This window comes from Dipodomys spectabilis, unplaced genomic scaffold (assembly GCF_019054845.1).
Source record: "Dipodomys spectabilis isolate Male_0828 unplaced genomic scaffold, ASM1905484v1 ptg000422l, whole genome shotgun sequence".
Lineage (NCBI taxonomy): Eukaryota > Metazoa > Chordata > Mammalia > Rodentia > Heteromyidae > Dipodomys > Dipodomys spectabilis.
The window spans coordinates 6,216,540-6,238,069 of record NW_024871099.1 but is presented as its reverse complement, the minus strand read 5'-3'; the positions used below and the strand labels follow the sequence as shown (position 1 = coordinate 6,238,069).

Sequence of the window (21,530 nt, the reverse complement as noted above, 5' to 3'; positions counted from 1 at the left end):
GAAAAAAACACCAAAATACAAACCGTCCAACAACAACAACAACATAAAACAGCAAAAGGGTAAGGCAGAGAGGCCTGTGGGATGGTGGGTACATGGAGAAGGTCCTGCGTTGGAGGGAAGGGCTGGGAGGAAGGTATCCTGGGCTCTTTGGAGTCAGAGTGAGAAAAGGGTGTGGAAGGGTGCCAGAGGATGGGGGGGGGGGGGGATACGGGAAAGAATTTAGGGTAAATCAAAAGGAGAGGTAAGAAGAGGATGGTCTATGGTTCCTAAGAAGGTTGGAACGTGGATGCAATAGGGGGAGAAAGTGGAAAGTTTAAGCACGTAAACACTACATACATCACCTTTATAATAACAATAAAAAAATAAAAGCACCCCCACACACATTGTGGGGTGCTCTAGACTGGCCTGGAGACCAGGAAGGGGCTAAGGGTCCTGGAAGGAGAAAGGAAATGGCTGGAGGAGGGGAAGGGTCTTCACGAAGTCATGGGACCTTGATTGTGGTGCTGAGTAGCTAGCTATGGATTAAGGTTGGAGTCCTCAGAGGGGCTCAGGCATGATCTTGGGGTTGGTACCCCATGGGCCTGCCACCTTCCTGAGTGTTGGGGTGTGGTCTAGGGTCCACCTGTATGCTAGAGGCATTGATTGCTGGCTGCCCTTGAGTACCCGGGGTGGGGAGAGTGCGTTCGGGGCCCTGGCGGGGTGTGGAGGTCATGGAAGAGCCGAGGACACATTCTTTCTTTCTTTTTGTGGTCCTGGGTGTCTCTTTAATATGATCTGGGTCTTTAGCACAGAGGTAAGGCCTGGTCGGAGGTGCTGTTGGCGGGGGATGGGGATGGGGGGGGACGTGATCTGAGATCTCGATGTGTCGTGTGTGTGGTGGTGGGGGGCCGATGGGGTCCCCTAGCAGTCGGGGCGTGGTCTAAAGGATGGGGGGGTCTCAGGGGAGGCCGGGGGTGGGGCAGGGGAGGGGTCGGGGGCGGGCTTTGGCGGCTCCGCAGTGGAGAAGGGGGTCTCCGCCGCGGCCCCGGGGAGGGGGGTGCAGGGAGCGAGTCTGGGGGGGCGGGGGGCGGGTCGGCGCCCCCTCCCCCTCCCCGTTGCGGCGGGGATCGGCGGCGGCGCGGAGGGCGGAGCTCGGCGGTGGCGGCGGCGCGGGAGGGAGGGAAGGAGGAAGGGAGGGCGGAGGGAGGGCGGGAGGCGGGAGGGAGGCGGCCCCGCGGCACCGCGCCCCCTCCCCCGGCCCTCCCCCCACCATGGCGCGGAGCTCAGCGGCGGCGGCGGCGGCGGCGGCGGGGCCGGGCCCGGGGCCCCCCCATTGCCCGGGCTGGGTAAGCTTGGGGTGTCACCCCACCCCACCCCACCCCTGCAGCAAACCTTCCCTCCCCCTACCTTGGGTCAGCGGGGGGGAAATGGAGGCAGGCGGGTGTGAGTGAGTGAGTGTGGCCGGCGCTGCGGCGGCCTTGCGTGCGCTCCGAGGCCCGGTGTGTGTGTGTGTGTGTGTGTGTGCGCGCGCGCGCGCACCCAGATCCTGGGGGGCCATCCATCCGGGTGTGTGCACCTGTGTGTCCCCCCCCTCCACCACACACCCCTTCTTCTTGCACGAGGGACGCCCCCCCCCGGGTCCGGGAAGGGGGCCGTGTGCAGGTGTGTGTGCACACGCGTGGGTTGTGTGCCAGGTGTGTGCACACCGCTCAGCCGCCTGCGTGGGGTGTTTGTGTCCGGGTTGGGGTGTACAAGCCGTGGATCTGGGTAGCCGGGTGTGTTCGCTCGGGTGTCCATTTGTGTGTGTGTGTGTGTGTGTGTGTGTGTGTGTGTGCGCGCGCGCGCGCGCTCGCGGATTGTGTGTCTGTCTGCGAGTCCACCTGCCCGCGATGGAGAGGGGTGGGGTGCGGGGGGAGCTGAGACTCAATGTCTTGTGGGTCCAGGCCTCTAGACGGGTTGGGGGGGGAGGGGAGTTCGCCGCTTCCTCGGTCCATGTCAACCGGAGGAGGAGGAGGAAGGGGGGTCCCCAGCCATCCTTGGGGGAGACGGCCATATCTTTCTTCCCCTTCCCGGTGGCTGGGGGAGGGGGATGGGCAGCTCGGAGGTGGACAGATGGGAGGATGAGAGGCCGAGGGATGGACAGATGGGCCTTAGGGTTTGGGGGGAGGGTGGGGGCGAAGACCTGGCCAGATACCCACCCACCCCACCCTAAACCTCCCCCCCACACCCCTACACACACACACACCACACACACACACACCGGTCAGAAATCTGCAGCAGCAGCTCCCGTCAAGAGTTCCGGCATTCTGATGACCCGGCTGAGGGTGGGGGTGATGGCCGGGCTGGTGTGGTGGGGTGGGGTGCTTTGGGGCTCCAGACAGGAAGATTTTCTTAGAACCTGGCTTTGGATTTGATCACCGCCCCCCCCAACTCCCACCTGCTGAACTCTGACCTCTGACCCAGGATGGTCATCTGATTTGGGGGAGGAAGGTATTGGAATGTGCTGGGTGAGGTGTTGGGGTGAGAGGGGTACCCCAGGGCGTAGAGGAATGTGTGTTGACTGTTATTCAGAATGCTCTGTGTGTGTGAGTGTGTGTGTGTGGCTTTATAAGTGTGGAAAACCCTCCTGGGACTATGTGAGTGTGTCTGTTGCTGAGCAAACATCTTGACATGTCTGTAGAGGTGAATGTGTGTGTGTGTGTGTGTGTGTGTGTGTGTGAGTGTGTGTGTGTAGCTTGTCCTTAGGGTCTCAGTCTCAAAAATGTCTGTAACATTCAGGGTTCTGTGTAAGCGTGTGAGGTGTGCACAGCTAGAGTGTACATGTTGGGGGTGGGCAGGTGTCTGACTGTACAAACACCATTCAGATGTGTGAAGTCGGGTGAGTGTGTTTCAGTGTTTAAAAGTGTGCACCTAAACCAGGCATCCGTGGCTCACACCTGTCATCCTAGCCACTCAGAAGGCTGAGATCTGAGGATCACAGTTTGAAGCCAGCCTGGGCAGGAAAATCTATGAGACTCTTATCTCCAATGAATCACCAGAAAAGCGGAAGTAGAGCTGTGGCTCTAGTGGTAGAGCACTTGCCTTGGGCAAAAAGAAGCCCAGGGACAGCACTCAGGCCCTGAGTTCAAGTCCCAGGATAGGCACACACTCACAGAAAAGTGTGCACCTGTGTACATTTGCTCACGCAGGTGTGTATTTGCAATGTCTGTTTGTCTCTGTGTATGGGTGGATGTCCGTGTGGTGGGTCAGTGCTGGTGTCAGAGGAGTGGATTGTGTGTCCGTTTGGACACGTGTGTGCAGGCTGACCACACATCTAGTCGAGTGGAATGATCTAGGATCCAGGCTGTGGTTCTTGTACTTGGCTAGGTGTCCCTGGCAGTTTTGTGTGTGTGTGGGGGAGGGGGGGACTCCAGATCTTGCTGGTGTGTTCATGGGAGTCCCAGTGGAGAACATGGGTTGGAGGGTTGAGATAGGTCCCCCAGTATTGGGATGGTAAGGTAGGAGCCCTGGGTCCCCTCCTAGCTTCTTCTACAGTTCAAGGTTTGATGGGGGAGATGGGGACCTGGGTTGTAAAGGGTGGGGGTGGGAGGCATCTGGCCCAGACTTTGGAGGACTGAGGAGTCTGGGAACTTAGAATCCCAAGGATGAGAGATGTAGGGGTAGATGCCAGATTCTAGGATCGTGATGGAGGAGGAGCTGGGGGGGAGAGGGGAGGGCAGAAGACAAACAGGGGTCCTGAACCCTTGGCTTTGGGTGACCCAGCCCTGAAGCTCAGTCTCCTTACATTTCAGAATCTACTTCTGAAATTCGGAGGCTGCAGAGACGAAGCAAGGGAGCTGAGGGAGTATAGCTCTAGAGACTTCCTTAGCTCCGCTGGTCCCTGAGGCAGGCCAAAGGGCCCACAAAGGGACCAGAAGGTGCTAACCCGGTGGTTTTTTTATTCCTTTGCAGGTACTGGCCCAGGCCCTGACTCCCTGAAGAGAGGTGAGTTGGAGCCCTCAGGCTTGAGAGAGAGAGAAATGTGGGGTGAGCTTGGAGCCAGCTGGGGCCTAGAACCTCCCTGCCCTAGAACCCCAGTCCTCCCTAGACTGAGGGGAGTGGGGACTAGTCTAGAAGCATCATGGTTGGGTTAGGGTTTTTAGTGACCAGGAGGCTTTGGGGGACAGGGTAAGATGTAACTTCTCTTCTCAGTACTGATAAGTTCCATCTGTGCAGAGTGGTACATGCGTGTAGTCCTGGCTACTCAGGAGGCAAAGACAGGAGGGTCTTGGTTCGAGGTTGGCCTGAGCAAAACAGTGTAAGACCCTATGTGAAAAACAAACTAAAGGGCTGGGAAGGTGGCTCAGTGGTAGAGCGCTTGCCTTGCATGCCTGAGGCCCTGGGTTCCATTCCTCAGCACCATAAGCAAAAAGAAAAAAGCCGGAAGTGGCGCTGTGGCTCAAGTGGTAGAGCACTAGCCTTTAGCTGAAGAGCTGAGGGACAGCGCCCAGGCCCAGAGTTCAGGCCCCACGACGGGACCAAAAAAAAAAAAAAAAAAGAATGTCAAAGATGTCTCTGTGAGTCTGTTCCTATTATAGGCTAAGCAAGTAAAGATGCTGCTTTTTGGCAGTGGGCTAACCTCTGACTCCTGCTATGGGCTAGCCTCTAACCCTTCCAGCTATGATTAACTTTTTTTTTTTAATCTTCTGGTCTTGGGCCTGGGTGCTGTCCCTGAGCTTCTTTTGCTCAAGGCTAGCACTCTACCATGTTGAGCCTGATTTTCTGGTGATTCATGGAGATAAGAGTTGCATGGAGGGCTAGGAAGGTGGCTCAGTGGTAGAGCGCTTGCCTTGCATGCCTGAGGCCCTGGGTTCGATTCCTCAGCACCACATAAGCAAAAAGAAAATAGCTGGAAGTGGCACTGTGGCTCAAGTGGTAGAGTGCTAGCCTTGAGCTGAAGAGCTGAGGGACAGCCCCCAGGCCCAGAGTTCAGGCCCCCCCCCCAAAAAAACAAACTAAAGCCAAAACAAACAAACAAAAAAGATTGTAGGTGTGGCTCAAATGGTAGAGCACTGAGCGTGTGCGAGGCCCTGAGTTCAAATGAGTCTGATCTGATAGGTGTCTAATATAGAGAGGGAGAGGCGGGGAAGGGGAGAGGGAACAAATGAACACCTTATTATAGTAGTAATTGTAGCAGCTCACATGTAGCATTTCCTCTGTCAAGACCACAGTTACAAATAATAGTTACATATATTACAAAGAATTACAGAATTCTTTGAACTGATAAGGGAGTTGGGTTTTGGGTTTTATCCCCCCCCCCCCCCACCCTTCATAAGCCAGTTTATAGCTGAACATGTGGATGCTTCTTTCGGAAGTCCTTTTGACTGAGTGGGGACTTGGATGTGATCTCAAGAGAGTAAGGTCTGAATTCTGTCCGCTGGTACTGCAGTGTCTCTTGGTACATATTAGGTATTAGGTATTTCCAATTGCTGCTTAAGTCTCACTCTGGCTGTGAGAGGTGAAGCTTTGTTCTAGTAAATTGGGGGTTCTGAGCCCTAGCGACCCCCCACAGTCAAGTGGAACTGGGGCACTGAATCATGCGAGACTCACTTTCTTAGGCCAGAGTGTCTGGTCAGTGCAGAAAAGCATTTTATTTTTAAATTAAATTTTTTTTTTTTCTTTGCCAGCACTGGGGCTTGAACTTAGGGCCTGGGCACTGTCCCTCAGCTCTTCAGCTCAAGGCTAGCGCTCTACCACTTGAGCCACAGTGCCACTTCCAGCTTTTTCTGTGTATGGGGTGCTGAGGAATCAAACCTGGGACTTCATGCATGTTAGATAAGCACTCTACCAATAAGCCACATTCCAATGGGCTTTTTTTTTGGGGGGGGGGGAGGGGTTGTTCTGGTTTTTGTGCTGGTCCTGGGGCTTGAATTCTGGGCCTAGCTCTGTTCCTGAGTTTTGTTTTGTGCTCATGGCTGGAGCTCTACCACTTGAGTCACAGCTCTACTTTTGGCGCTTTTTTGTGTGTGGTTAGTTGGCGATCAGAGTCTCAGGATCTTTCCTGTCTATACTGGCTTTGAACCACAATTCTCAGATCTCAGCCTTCTGAGTAGCCAGTGCCTGTTTTTTCCTCTTTCAATTTCTCTACTGTTTGTCTGTCTCTCTTTTATCTCTCTCTTTTAGGGCCAGTAGTAGAACTTGAACTCAAGGCCTCATGCTTTGCCTTAGCTTTTTTGCTTAAGGCTGGCATTCTACCACTTGAACCACAGCTTCACTTCCAGCTTTCTTGCGGCTAATTAGAGATAAGAGGCTTTTCTTCCTGAGCTGGTTTCCATCCTTAAACCTTAGATGTCAACCTCCTGGGTACCTGGGATTACAGGCATGAACTACTGGTATCTGGCTTTGTCTGTCTCCCTTTCTGGTATGTCTCCTTCATTCCCAGTTTTGCTCTTTCTTACTGTGTCTTGCTCTATTTTTTTTTTTTTGGTCATGGATCTTGACCTCTGGGCCTGGGCTCTGTCCCTCAGCTCTTCAGCTTAAGGCGAGCGCTCTACCACTTGAGCCACAGCGCCACTTCTGGTTTTCTGGTGGTTCATTGGAGATAAGAGTCTTATGGACTTTCCTGCTCAGGCTGGCTTTGAACCACAATCCTCAGATCTCAGCCTCCTGAGCAGCTAGGATTATAGGCTTGAGCCACCGGCATCTGGCTTTTTTATTTTTTTTTTTGCTGGGAGGAGGTGTTGCCTTTGTTGTTGTTTTCTTTACTTTTTTTTAAGTTGGAGACTGAGACTTGAACTTGGTACTTGACACTTTTACTGGTTGGCTAGCACTCTACCAGCTGAGCTACATCTCCAGTGCTTGTTGCTGTTCTGAGCTAGCATCTTGCCTTTGGAGCCCAAGTGGCTTCAAACTTATGATCCTCTTGGCTCTGCCTCCTGAGTGCAGGGATTACAGGTGTGCACTACCATGCCCAGCCTTTACCTTTTTGTGTGGGTATGTGGGGCTGAGAATGGAACCCAGAACCTCATAAATACTAGGCAAGCACTCGTCTACTGAGCTTCACTCCCAGCTCTCCTTCATTTGGGATTCTTTTTCTTTCTCTGAATCTATACCTCTCTGTCTGCCATTCCAACCCTTTCCCCCTGGCTTCATCTCTTTCTGATTTTCTTGGTTTCTCTTATGGACACAAAAATGTAAGCCCCATAGAGTCTTAAGAAGTGTGTTAGCGGCACTGGAGTACAGGGAAGTGGGGATGAAAACTATTTAATGGATACCCTTTCTCATTTTTTCCTTCTCCCCCCCTACCCTGTGTTGTGAGGGGGGGATTTGTCATGGGCTGGTGTAGGGGGGAAGGGAGGAATAAGAGCCCAAAGGCTTTGCCTGGAGTAGAACCATTGTATAAGGGTGTGTGTGTGTGTGTGTGTGTGTGTGTGTGTGTGTGTGTGTGTGTGTGTGTGTGTGTGTGTGTGGACAAAGACTCATTCAGAAGGACTGAGTCTGAGCTAGGAAATGATTGTGTTTAATCTCAGTCTCTGCCTTCCTCATACTCTCTCTGGCCCTGCCCAGGATGGGAGAGGGATTTGAATGTTGGCAGAGTATGCCAGGCCCAGGGTTGTTCAGTGGGAAGGTGGCTCAGTGGTAGAGCGCTTGCCTTGCATGCATGAGGCCCATGGGTTCGATTCCTCAGCACCCCATAAGCAGAAATAGCCAGAAGTGGCACTGTGGCTCAAATGGTAGAGTGCTAGCCTTGAGCTGAAGAGCTGAGGGACAGCGCCCAGGCCCAGAGTTCAAGCCCCATGACCGACAAAAAGGGGGGAAAAAAAAAGATCCCAGTATGACTCTCATCTCAATTTCTAAATGATGTTGTTCTGGGGTTGGGGGTGTGGCCAGGTGGTAGAGCACCAGCCAGTAGATGAGAATGTCAGATACTGAGTTCAAGTCCCAGTCTCAGACAATTTTTTTTTTTTTTTTTTGGTCAGTCTTAGGGCTTGAACACTGGGTTTGGCAGCTCTTCAGCTCAAGGCTAGCACTCTACCACTTGAGCCACAATGCCACTTCCAGTTTTCTGGTGGTTTATTGGAGATAAGTGTCTCACGGACTTTCCTGCTTGGGCTGGCTTTGAACTGTGATCCTCAGATCTCAGCCTCTTGAGTAGCTAGGATTACAGGTGTGAGCCACCAGTGCCTAGACAAGTTTTTAAAAAGTCATTCTGGCCCAGTGTTGGGGGAGTCACAAAGGGAGGAAGAGAGGATTTGAACCTGAATCTGACTGATTTCAAAGCAGTTGCTCCTGCCAGGTGCCAGTGGCTCACATCTGTAGCTCCCACCTGTAACCCCAGCTACTCAGGAGATTCAGAGCTGAGGACTGCTATTTGAAATCAGCCAAATCCAGAATTCTTTATCTTCACCTAGCCAGCAAAAAGCTGGAAATGGAGATGTAGCTCAAGCTGTAGAGCATCAGTGTTGGGCAAAAAGCTGAGGGTAGTGTCCAGGCCCTGTGTTCAAGTCCCTGTACCACACGTACACACACACACACAAAATATTAAAGCATTTGCTTGTCATTGTGGTAGCATTTGTTCTTAGTACACCTTAGCCACTTGATAGTGATAATAATGATGATGGTGGTGTTCATGAGGATGAGGATGATGATGATGATGATGATGATGATGATGATGATGACTTCTGGCATGTAGTAAGCCCATCTTAGATGCTAGATGCTATTCTAAAGTCAGCCGTATGTATTGATTAACCCAGTCTTCACAGAAATGAGCCCTTGTCTTTATCTCTACTTTCCAGATGACGAAACCGAGATTCAGAGAGGTTCAGACACTTTCCCGAGGTCACACAGCTAGTAAGTGTCACTGCCGGGATTTGAACCCGGACAGTATGGTTTTTGACATCGATGGCCTTAAGTTAAAGTCAAGGGTGACTTCAAAATCTTTGGTAGGGTTGGGTATCGGGCCTGTTTCAAATGGAAGGTGGCTTGCCTTGGGTTCAACTCCCAGTACCACCAATAAGAAAAAGAAAAGAAAAGTAGGAACTGAAGGATCTAGATTGGCCCAGGTGCGAGAAAGAAGTTGGACATTCAAGAGTGGTAATGTTTTTATTGGTTGGTCCTAGGCATTGTCCCTGAGCTCTTTTGCTCAAGGCTAGCACTCTACCATTTTGAGCTATAGCTCCACTTCTGGTTTTCTGATGGTCCACTGGAGAGAAGAGTCTCATGGACTTTCCTGCCCAGGCTGGCTTTGAACTGTCATCCTCAGATCTCAACCTTCTGAGTAGCTAGGATGACAGGTGTGAGCCACCAACATCTACCCATATTTATTTTTTTGTTGGATATGGGGCTTGAACTCAGGACCTAGGGGACTGTCTCTGAGTTTTATTTTTGCTCAAGGCTAGTGCTCTACCACCTTGAGCCACAGCTCCACTTCCAAGGGTTGGTAATTTACCAACTAAAGTAGAAAGATTATAATAATTTATCCATAGGCAATCTGAGGGCTGTCACTGTCTGGTGTGATCAGGCCACTTGGAGGGGTGGGATTCAATTCTGACACTGAGGCAGGTCACTGGGAGCTGGTAGGGTGGTGATGGAGCCCGTGCTGGCCTCATCTTCTGCTTCCTCTACAGGTCTAACCTCCTGTCCCTCCTGCTCTCTCTGGGCACCATGGCTCCCGGCCCCTTGTCCACGGTGCTCTTCTCGCCGCCTCCGACTGCCCTGTCCTTTTTGTTGTTACTCTGGGCCGGGGCATCTCGTAGCCAGCCTTGTCCAGGCCGCTGCATTTGCCAGAATGTGGCACCTACACTGACCATGCTGTGTGCCAAGACCGGCTTGCTCTTCGTGCCACCGGCCATCGACCGGCGCGTGGTGGAGTTACGACTTACCGACAACTTCATCGCGGCCGTCCGGCGCCGGGATTTCGCCAACATGACCAGCCTGGTGCATCTCACCCTGTCCCGCAACACCATCGGCCAAGTGGCGGCCGGCGCCTTCGCCGATCTCCGCGCCCTGCGTGCCCTGCACCTGGACAGCAACCGTCTGGCCGAGGTGCGGGGTGACCAGCTGCGGGGCTTGGGTAATCTTCGCCACCTGATCCTGGGCAATAACCAGATCCGCAAGGTCGAGTCGGCCGCGTTCGACGCCTTCCTGTCCACCGTGGAAGACCTCGATCTGTCTTACAACAACCTGGAGGCCCTGCCCTGGGAGGCCGTGGGCCAGATGGTCAACTTGAACACACTCACGCTGGACCACAACCTCATCGATCACATCGCCGAGGGGACCTTCGTGCAGCTGCACAAGCTGGTGCGCCTGGACATGACCTCCAATCGCCTCCACAAACTCCCTCCCGATGGCTTGTTCCTGAGGTCCCAGGGCAGCGGGCCCAAGCCCCCCACGCCGCTGACCGTCAGCTTCGGGGGGAACCCGCTGCACTGCAATTGCGAACTGCTCTGGTTGAGACGGCTGACCCGCGAGGATGATCTAGAAACTTGTGCCACCCCCGAGCACCTTACCGATCGCTACTTCTGGTCCATCCCCGAGGAGGAATTCCTCTGTGAACCGCCATTAATCACCCGCCAAGCTGGGGGCCGCGCCCTGGTGGTTGAGGGCCAGGCGGTCAGTTTACGTTGCCGGGCCGTGGGTGACCCTGAGCCCGTGGTACATTGGGTGGCGCCCGATGGGAGATTGCTGGGGAATTCCAGCCGGACTCGGGTGCGAGGGGATGGGACCCTGGACGTGACCATCACCACGTTAAGAGACAGTGGCATCTTCACCTGCATCGCCTCCAATGCGGCCGGGGAAGCCACGGCGCCCGTGGAGGTCTGCGTGGTACCTTTGCCCTTGATGGCACCTCCACCAGCTGCCCCACCGCCTCTCACCGAGCCCGGCTCCTCTGACATCGCCACGCCCGGCAGACCCGGGGCCAATGAGTCAGCTTCCGAGCGCAGGCTGGTGGCAGCTGAGCTCACCTCAAGCTCTGTGCTCATCCGCTGGCCAGCCCAGAGGCCAGTGCCCGGTATCCGCATGTACCAGGTCCAGTATAACAGCTCGGCTGATGACTCTCTTGTGTACAGGTAAGGTGTGGGGTAGCTCCAAGCCCCGGGGTCGGTCCGGCCTTCCCTTCTGTGTGCCCATTCCTTTGGCTTTTTTTTTCCTTTTTCTTTTTTGTTGGTATCAATCTTGGGGCTTGAACTCAGAGCCTGGGCGCTGTCCCTCAGCTCTTCAGCTCAAGGCAAACGCTCTACCACTTGAGCTACAGCGTGACTTCCAGGATTCTGGTGGTTCATTGGAGATCAGAGTCTCACAGAGTTATCTGTCCTGGTTGGCTTTGAACCCTGATCCTCAGACTTCAGCCTTCTGAGGAGCTAGGATGACAAGTGTGAGCCACGGATACCTGGCTACCCTTGGCTTTCTTGCTCAGCTGGGGTTTCTGCATGGCCTCAGACTTGTCTCAGACTCCTTCATTTGCTCTGTCTCCTCTCTCCTCTATTTCTGTCTTGCTCTGTTTTTCTTGCATTTGGCAAATATTTGTTGAGCATCTACATGAGGACAGTTGAAGGCTGGAAGCTGCAGTTATAATAGTGAAGGAAGCCAGCCTAATTGTGCATATCCTAGGGTTCATGTCCACATTGATCATAATCATCCACCTTAGAAGCTGGGTGCTGGGGGCTCATACTTATATCATCCTAACTCCTCAGGAGGCTGAGATCTGAGGATCACAGTTCAAAGCCAGCCCAGGTAGGAAAGCCCAGGAGATTCTCATCTCCAATTAAGCACCAAAAGAAAAAAAAAAGTCAGAAGTGGAGCTGTGGGCTGGGAAGGTGGCTCAGTGGTAGAGTGCTTGCCTTGCATGCATGAGGCCCTGGGTTCGATTCCTCAGCACCACATAGGCAGAAAAAGCTGGAAGTGGTGCTGTGGCTCAAGTGGTAGAGAACTAGCCTTGAGCTGAAGAGGGACAGTGTCCAGAGTTCAGGCCCCATGTCTGAGAAAAAAAAAAAGTGGAGGGCTGGGAAGGTGGCTCAGTGGTAGAGCGCTTGCCTTGCATGCCTGAGGCCATGGGTTCGATTCCTCAGCACCACATAAGCAAAAAGAAAAAAGCTGGAAGTGGCATTGTGGCTCAAGTGGTAGAGCGCTAGCCTTGAGCTGAAGAGCTGAGGGACAGCGCCCAGACCCAGAGTTCAGGCCCCACGACCGGACCCAAAAAAAAAAAGTGGAGCTGTGACTCAGTGTTAGAACACCAGCCTTGAGTGAAAAAGCTCAGAGATTGCACCCAAACCTCAGTTCAAGTCCCAGTACTGGTACAAAATAAAAGTTAAACTTTTGGAGAGGGAACATATATGTGTCTATTTAGTTTCCCTTCCTTCCTTCCTTCCTTTTTTCCTTCCTTCCTTCCTTCCTTCCTTCCTTCTTTCCTTCCTTCCTTCCTTTCTTCCTTCCTTCCTTCCTTCCTTTCTTTCTTTCTTTCTTTCTTTCTTTCTTTCTTTCTTTCTTTCTTTCTTTCTTTCTTTCTTTCTTTCTTTCTTTCTTTCTTTCTTTCTTTCTTTCTTCCTTCCTTTCTTTCTTTTTTTCTTTTTTTCTTTTCTGGTTGGTCATGGGGCTTGAACTCAGGGCCTGGGTGCTGTCCCTAAGCTCTTTTGCTCAAGGCCAGCTTTCTGTTGGTTCATGGACTTTCTTCCCCAGGCTGGCTCTGAACCACGATCCTCAGATCTCAGTCTGCTGAGTAGCTATGATGACAGGTGCTAGCCACTAACACTGGCTTTTAGTTACATTTCCATTAAGAAACTATTAACCACTTCTATTATGTTAACACATAGGGGTACATTATAGATAGAGAAAGCAAAGAGGGTGAGAAAAATGGATGTTATTTCCACCCCTTTGCCTTGGTTGGAAGCCATGGTTGATGAACAGATCTGGGTGGTGAAGGCAGTTTTTGAAATGCCTAGGAGTCCCATCCCCTCTTGAATTTTCTTTCTTTTCTCTTTTTTTTCTCCCCAGTCCAGGGGCTTGAACTCAGAACCTGGGCTCTGTCCCTAAGCCTCTTTGTGCTCAAGGCTAGTGCTCTACCACTTGAGCCACAGTGCCATTTCTGGCTTTTTCTGGCTAGTTTATTGGAGATAAGAGTATCTGGGACTTTCCTGCCTGGGTTGGCTTCTAGTGGTCAAATTTTCTTTCTTTTTTTTTTTTTTTTTTTGGTCCGGTCGTGGGGCCTGAACTCTGGGCCTGGGCGCTGTCCCTCAGCTCTTCAGCTCAAGGCTAGCGCTCTACCACTTGAGCTAAAGCGCCCCTTCTGGCTTTTTTCTTTTTGCTTATGTGGAGCTGAGGAATCGAACCCAGGGCCTCATGCATGCAAGGCAAGTGCTCTACCACTGAGCCACCTTCCCAGCCCCTAGTGGTCAAATTTTCTTGTTCTCCCCTGTCTATGTTGGTCTGTCTCCACCCTGTCCCCTCCTACCCCTATTAGGTGTCTGATCCCTCCTCTATGCTAAGCCCTAAGTTGGGTACTAGGATCCAGAAGGGCAAAGAGACCCCAGTCCTTGTCTTCAGGATATTTCCAAACTACTGGGAAGAGACCAGAACACACCTTTGGTACTACCTTGGCCCCGCTAGGTCTCTATTCTATGGTTTTCCAGTCTGGCTCTTCGCCACAGATCTGTCACACAGTAGGGACTTGATAATTGACTCTTGGGCACCCAGTGGGGATTTGTTAACTGGCTGTTGGCTATGGGGATGCCACTTCTTGTCTACACCTTCCTGGTGCAACTGTAGAGCACCTGCTGAATGCCTTACCCTGGGATTGCCCTCAGCCAGGCACTAGAGGGGCTGGAAAATGTTCCCACTTTTGATGCCACCTCTAGCTTTGGGGTGTGCTCAGACCTTCTCTTATATACCTGCCACCATTCTCCATGTCCTCTTGCCACAGGTCTAGCACAGTGTGGGCACTCTCTCATTGTTGGTGAAGTGAATCAATGTCTCTCTTTTCCTCATGGTCCTCTCCCCACCCCTAGCCCCTAGATAGGGACTTGGTGCCCTGTGGCCCAGGCTGGCCTAGAATTTTTGGCTTCCCTGCCTTAGCCTCCCCAAGTGCTGGGATTACAGGTGTGTGCCACCACACTCAACACTCATGCTCCTCCTTTGGATTCTGGCTACCTAACAGTGAGCACAGACCTTCTCTGTGCTTCATCTGAGGCAAGCTTGGCCCTAGGCTGACAGAGATAGTTAGATACTGGCCCAGATTTACAAACAATAGGCAAAGGAACCACACAGAACATTTTGTATGATGTTTCCAACGGTGCTGCTACGTCATTCTCCCTTCCCAGTGTCTGATTCAGTGATCATTGCTCATCCCACGTTCTTGTCTTCTTTATTATTTGCAGCACTAAGGATCGAACCCAGGTCCTCACCCATACTAATCAAGTACCTCACTACACCCCTAGCCCACTCTCCACTTTGCAGATAGGGAAATTGAGGCTTCAAGGGTGGGAGACAGAGCTGTCCTTTATATGCTGGACACATACTTTCTGTTTGCTGGGAAAATGGATAACACACATTGGTAAATAACCCTGTTTCTTTCACTCTCGTTCTCTCCTCAGTCCTTCTATCTGGCCCATAATCACCACATTGCAGATTAGGGGATGGTTCCCAAATACCCCCTCCCTCCCCACCCTAGATGTGTGTTCAGATGTCTCTAGTCCCCTGTCTCCAGCCAAGCAAGAAACCCTAAGATGCTTCCTCTTCAGGGGCTAGGTTTCAGTCTTTCATCCTCTTTTACTGATGCCTGTATAATGGCTCTGCATGGGTTAACTTCCTCACTGCTGCCACGGGGTGGAGGTGATATCCAATCAGAAACCTGCTGGGTGGCTTGTTCTGGTCTAACAGCCAATGAGAAACCGAAGGGTTCAAGCTTTCTTAAGGAGCCAGTCTCTGTCCTTGATAAAGGAGGAGCCCCTAGCAACTGGTTATTTAGAGGGGGGGGAGGGGAAGCAAGGGAATGCAAAGCTGTAAGGAGAAAGAGAAGAGTTGAAGCCTGGGGGAACCAGGTTGGGGGGTGATGGTAGTCTGGGAAAAGGCAGGTAGGGGGAGCATGAGGGCACCTTTGGTGGGTTCATACTTGATGTCTGTGGGTTGGAGGGTGACTCTTGGGTGTGAGGGACCCTCCTGGATGCAGGATGACTGAGGTGGGGCTTCAAAACCAAAAGGTGTCCTAGAGGAGGGGAATGTGGTGCTCTGAGAGGTGAGCAGGCCTGTAGAGATGGGGTATGGCCTTTTCCTGAGCTGGAGCCTCTTCCCTGACAGAGGAAGGGGCTGATCTTGCTCCTGACTGGTCACTAGGAGAGCTTGTGAGGTTCGGTGCTGTGGATTTGGCAGGCCTGAGTTTCTTGAGACAAGATGAAGCCAATAGGGAAGATGGATGTACCCAGCAGAAGGGGGCCATTGACATCTAGAACAAGTCTTACAGCTGGGAGCTGGTGGCTCATGCCTGTCATCCTAGCTACTCAGGAGACTGAGATCTGAGGATCATGGTTCAAAGCCAGCCTGGACAGGAAAGGCCAAGAGACTCTTTTATTTTTCCTCCAGAGCTGGGGCCCTAACTCAGAGCCTTGTACTTACCAGGACGTAGAACTGTGGTTCAAAGTGGTAGAGTGCTAGCCTTGAGCAAAAGAACTCCAGGGCAATACCTGGGCCCTGAGCTCAAGCCCCAGGACCAACCAAAAACAAACCAAACAAAACAAAAGAAGTCTTGCAATTGGTCAGGGAGGTATTGGCCCCAAACCCTAGGCAAGATTTCTGACTATCACTGAATGGGATTTCAACTAATGGCTATATTAAGTATCAGATTTTGACTGTTCAGTAATTCTTTCCTCATTTTTTCTCTCCTGCCCCTCCTCTTCCTCCTCCTGCTCCTCTTCCCTCTTGCCACTCCTGGGGCTTGAATTCAGGGCCTGGGCACTGTCCTTGAGCTCTTCATTTCAAGGCAAGTGCTCTACCACTTCAGCCACAGTGCCATTTCTGGTTTTCTAGTGGTTAATTGGAAATAAGAATCTCTTGGACTTTCCTGCCTGAGCTGGCTTCAAACTGCAATCCTCAGATCTCAGCTTCCTGAGTAGCTACGATTACAGGAGTGAGCCACTGGCACCCAGCTCTTATTTTACTTTGTTTTCCCTTCCTTCCTTCCTTCCTTCCTTCCTTCCTTCCTTCCTTCCTTCCTTCCTTCCTTTCTTTCTTTCTTTCTTTCTTTCTTTCTTTCTTTCTTTCTTTCTTTCTTTCTTTCTTTCTTTCTTTCTTTTCTTCCTTTCTTTTTTTTTTTTGTCAATTATGGGGCTTGAACTCTGGGATTGGGCGCTGTCCCTGAGCTCTTCAGCTCAAGGTGAGCACTCTACCACTTAGGCCACAATACCACTTCTGGATTTCTAGTGGTTTATTGGAGATAAGAGTCTCACGGGGGCGGGGGGGGGGGGGGGGGGAGGTTGCTGGGAAGGTGGCTCAGTGGTAAGCGCTTGCGTTGCATGCATGAGGCCCTGGATTCGATTCCTCAGCACCACATAAGCAAAAAGAAAAAAGCCGGAAGTGGCGCTGTGGCTCAAGTGGTAGAGCACTAGCCTTGAGCTGAAGAGCTGAGGGACAGCACCCAGGTGCAGAGTTCAGGCCCTACGACCAGACTCCCCCCCCAAAAGAAAAAATAATAAAAAACAAGTTTCACGGACTTTCCTGCCCAGGCTGGCTTTGAACTGTGATCCTCAGATTTCAGCCTCCTGAGTAAGCTAGGATTATAGGCGTGAGCCACTGGCGCCTGGCTCATTTTTTGTAATATGGGAAATTTGATTATCCCCACCTCACCACATATGGGGTGAGGGAAACTGATGTATAGAAATATTAAGCCGGGGCTGGGAGGTTGGCTCAGTGGCAGAGTGCTTGCCTCACATGCATGAGGCCCTGGGTTTGATTCCTTAGCACCACATAAGCAGAAAAAGCCGGAAGTGGCACTGTGGCTCAAGTGGTAGGGTGTTAGCCTTGAGCTGAAGAGCTGAGGGACAGTGCCCAGGTCCAGAGTTCAGGCCCCATGACCTCCACCACAAGCACCAACAATAAAAAGAACATTTAAAAAAAAAGAAAGAAATGTTAAGCCGTGGAGCTAGGAAGGTAGCTCAGTGTTAGAGTGCTTGCCTTGCATGCATGAGGCCCTGGGTTGGATTCCTCAGTACCACATAAGCAGGAAAAAACCAGAAGTGGCACTGTGGCTCAACTAGTAGAGCACTAGCATTGAGCTGAAATGCTGAGGACAGCCCTCAGGCCCAGAGTTCAGGCCCCATAACTGACAAAAAGAAAAAAAAAAAAGAAATGTTAAGCTGTGCACCCATGGCTCATGTCTGTAATCCTAGCTACTCAGAAGGCTCAGATCTGAGGATCATGGTTCAAAGCCAGCCCAGGCAGTGAAGACTTTGAGACTCTTATCTCCAATAAACCACCAGAAAACTGGAAGTGGTGCTGTGGCTCAAGTGCTCGCCTTGAGCTGAACTGCTGAGGGACAGTGTGCAAGCCCAGAGTTCAAGCCCCTGATGACCATCACCAACAACAAAAAGAAATGTTAAGAAACTTGCCTAAGGACACAGAGCTAAGCCAGAGGCAAAGGAGAGATGCACACTCAGATGGCCTTGCTCTCAAACTTAATTGATATAACCACTTTCTTTTGCCTTTGAAGGGAAGGGCTTATAGCAAGAAAGGAACACACTAGCTTGGCTACACTTAATTCAATTATGGATGGAACCTTGGAGGTCTGATTAGGTCTTGTCTGACATTACTGGGCTTTCAGTACACAAAGGAGTGGTTGCTTCTAATATCTGGGTAAGGGTGGGGCATGATGAGCCTAGGCAGAGTAGAAGAATTATATTCCTGGTTTGCCTTTGTGGGGTGTAGCTTCCCGAGCAGGCATGCGCATGCTAGTACTGGGGCTTGAACTCAGAGCCTTGCCCAGTCTCTTGGTTTGGGCTTTTGTGCTCAAGGATAGTTCTCTACCACTTGAGCCACTGTTCCCTTTCTGATTTTTTTTTTTAATTGTGGGGCTTGAAATCAGGGCCTAGGCAATGTCCCTGAGCTCTTTTGTTCAAGGCTAGCTTTCTACCACCTTGAGCCACAGCTCCACTTCTAGTGTTTGAGTGGTTAATTGGAATTAAGAGTTTCACAGAAACTTTTCTGTCTGCTCAGGCTGGCTTTGAACAGGATCCTCAGATCTCAGCCTCCTGAGTAGCTAGGATTACAGGTGTGAGCCACCAGGGCCTGATGCAATGCCCCTTAATAAAGGTGGGAATATGTAACTGGGTGGAAATTGTGCTTAGAAATGATGGTTTTATCCAAAAGTGGATGAAGGAGAATGACTGGAAGCATGGTTCCTCCCACATGCGAGGCAGGGATAAGTATGAAAGAGGAACTAGAAGATAATCCTTTATTAGGATGAATAAGACAAACTCTGTAAATGCTTAGCCTTGGTGTACATATGGCTGTGGGTGAGGCATGCAGATAAGTTGGGGGGGGTTAAATTTGAACCACCTAGAGTTCCAGGGTGTGAAAACAGCAGAACTCCTCCCATTCAAGGGTGGGGATATGTAAAGGAGACATGAATGGCAGATAGTGTTTCAATAGGCAGTCTGGGGGCAAGGCCAGGCAGATGAAGGGTGTGGCCTGTAGTACCAGTCTCCTTAAATGGTAAACAAATGAAGATTAAGGAGCTCAATTAACTGTTGTGGGAGATACTGGAGGGGGCGTGTCCCTTGAGGGCAGGATAGAAAAACTACAGTACTCCTCCCACGTGGGGGCGGGGATATGTAGATGAGAAGCATGAATGGCAGATATTGTCCCCAATAAGTGGTTGACCAGGTGTGTCTGAGGGTGGGGCATGCAGACGAGGGGCGTGGCCTGTAACTGTGGTCCCGAGAAAGGGTAGAACTATATTGGAGGGAAAGAGGGGAAACACCCACCCCTTCAGGTTCAGTTTCCTCTTTTTATTTTCTGGGTGGGAGGGGGGGTGTCAGGTGAAAGGGTGCGGGGTTCAGAGTGGGGCTAACTACCCTGACCCCCAACTCCCTTTCTGCAGGATGATCCCATCCACCAGTCAGACCTTCCTGGTGAACGATCTGGCAGCGGGCCGGGCTTACGATTTGTGCGTGCTGGCGGTCTACGACGACGGCGCCACGGCTCTACCCGCCACGAGAGTCGTGGGGTGTGTGCAGTTCACGACGGCGGGGGATCCTGCGCCGTGTCGCCCCCTGAGGGCCCATTTCCTGGGTGGCACCATGATCATCGCCATTGGGGGCGTCATCGTCGCCTCGGTCCTGGTTTTCATCGTTTTGCTCATGATTCGCTACAAAGTATACGGCGATGGAGACAGTCGCCGCGCTAAGGGCGCGTCCCGCTCACCCCCGAGGGTCAGCCACGTGTGTTCGCAGACTAACGGTGGTGCAGGCACCCAGCAGGCCCCGGCCCCGGCCGCACAAGACCGCTACGAGGCACTGAGGGAGGTGGCCACCCCGGCTGCTGCGGTGGCCATCGAGGCCAAGGCCACCACCACCACCGCGGCTGAGGCAGCTTCCATGGAGAAGGAGACGATCCTAGGACGCTCTCTGGGCGGCTCGGCCACCTCCCTGTGCCTGCTGCCATCCGAGGAAACTTCCGGGGAGGAGTCTCGGGCTTTGGCAGGTCCTCGGAGGAGCCGTTCAGGGGCCCTGGGGCCACCAGCTTCTGCGCCCCCGATTCTAGCTTTGGTTCCTGGAGGGGCTCCAGCCCGATCAAGGCCGCAACAGCGCTATTCCTTCGATGGGGACTACGGGGCGTTATTTCAGAGCCACAGTTACCCGCGCCGCGCCCGGCGGACAAAGCGCCACCGCTCCACGCCACACCTGGACGGGGCCGGCGGGGGGCGCGGCCGGGGAGGACGGAGACCTGGGGCTGGCCTCCGCCAGGGCGCGCCTGGCTTTTACCAGCACCGAATGGATGCTGGAGAGTACCGTGTGAACGAGTGGGGAAAAGGGGTCCGGGCGCCGGGATGCCTGGGGTAGGGGGGGGGGGCGTCCCCTCCACCCCACCCCCACCCCCATGGATAAACGGCCACAGCCCCTCTGGGACGCTGGGGCGGGAAAAGCACATTGCCAGGAACTTGGGCCTGGAGCTGAGCGGGGAGACTCCGCCCTTCTCCTCCTGGGAGGGAGGGAGGGGCGGGGACATACGCAAGACCACGCCCAGAACGCGCCTCATTGGCTCGGGGGCGTGGTCACCGGCCGCCACGCCCCTCCTGCCCCTCCCCTCGCGCGCTCGCGGACCTCGCTGGAGCCGGTGCCTTACACAGCGGAGCGCGGGGAGGGGCAGGGCCCCCCCGACACTGCAGCACTGAGACACGAGCCCCTTCCCCCAGCCCGGGACCCCGGGGCAAGGGGTCAGGGGTCCATTTCTTGTATCTGGCTGGACTAGATCCTATTCTGTCCCGCGGCGGCCTCCAAAGCCCCCCCTCTCACCCCTTGACACACACCTCAGCCCCACCCCCTACTTCCCTCCCCTGGTCCCCTTTGTCTGTCTCTGTCCCGTCCTCTTGTCTGTCTGTCTGATGTCTCTGTCCTGCTCTACTTGTTCCTTTTTCTCTGTTCTGTGGTGGTCTCTTCTCCCTCTGCCTTCCCTTAATTTGTCTTCTCCCCTAATTTCTTCTCACTACCAGATGTTCCGGGCAGGTCCCACTGGAAGGACCAGACTTTCCCCCTATGCCTTCTTCGTACCTCCTCTCCCCAACCTTGCCCCCAATAAATCCCTCACATGAACAAAATCCAAAACCAAATCCCCCCACTCTACCAGAGCCGGGACCCTCCGCCGCAGCAGAATTAAACTTTTTTCTGTGTCTGAGGCCGCTCTGCTGTCCTGTGTGTGTGTGTGTATGTATGTGTGTGTGTGTATGTATGTGTGTGTGTGTGTGTGTGTGTGTGTCTTGAGGGGGAGGGTGGCCTAGGTAAAGACCTAAATTAGACTGAAGGAAAGATGACAACAGGGGATGGGGGTCCTGAACTGCCAGACAGGCACTTACCTTCCTAAGATGAGGTGTAATCAAAATAAAATTATTGTAGTTGGGTGCTCACTGGTGGCTCATGCCTGTAATCCTAGCTACTCAGGAGGCTGAGATAGGAGGATCATCGTTTGAAGCCAACCCAGGCCAAAAGAAAAAAAAAAAAATGAGACTCATCTCCAAGTAGCCACCACAAAGCCAGAAGTAGAGGGATGGCTCAAATGATAGAGCACCATCCTTTAGCAAAAAAGGCAAGCCAGAGTGGGAGACTCAGAGTTCAAGTCCCAGTACCCACTCACCCTCCACATACAACATGATTGTAGTTAAAGTAAGTGCTCAGCCCTTAATCCTAGCAGTGACCCTAAGACACAGGGATTGCTGTCTCATTTTACAGATGAGCAGATTGCAGTCCAGGAAAGGTAAAATACCTTACACATGGTGATATAACCAGGTGGAAATCAGATTTTTAAAAAGTCAGGAAAAGGCTGGAGGAGCGGCGCAGTGGTAGAGCACTTGCCTAGGAGGAGAGAGGCCTTGGGTT

The 21,530-nt window shown here is 52.5% G+C and overlaps 1 protein-coding gene across 1 annotated transcript; it reads left to right on the top strand.

Annotated features, from left to right (window-relative positions):
- Nucleotides 1-1,290: 1,290 nt before the first annotated feature.
- On the top strand, nt 1,291-20,165 carry Lrfn1 (leucine rich repeat and fibronectin type III domain containing 1). The gene is given in 6 exon segments (XM_042668115.1): nt 1,291-1,325; nt 3,931-3,963; nt 8,754-8,808; nt 9,585-11,027; nt 19,040-19,856; nt 19,858-20,165. Coding segments are annotated over 3 exon segments (2,322 nt in total). The 5' UTR covers nt 1,291-1,325; nt 3,931-3,963; nt 8,754-8,808; nt 9,585-9,621; the 3' UTR covers nt 19,957-20,165.
- Nucleotides 20,166-21,530: the final 1,365 nt, after the last annotated feature.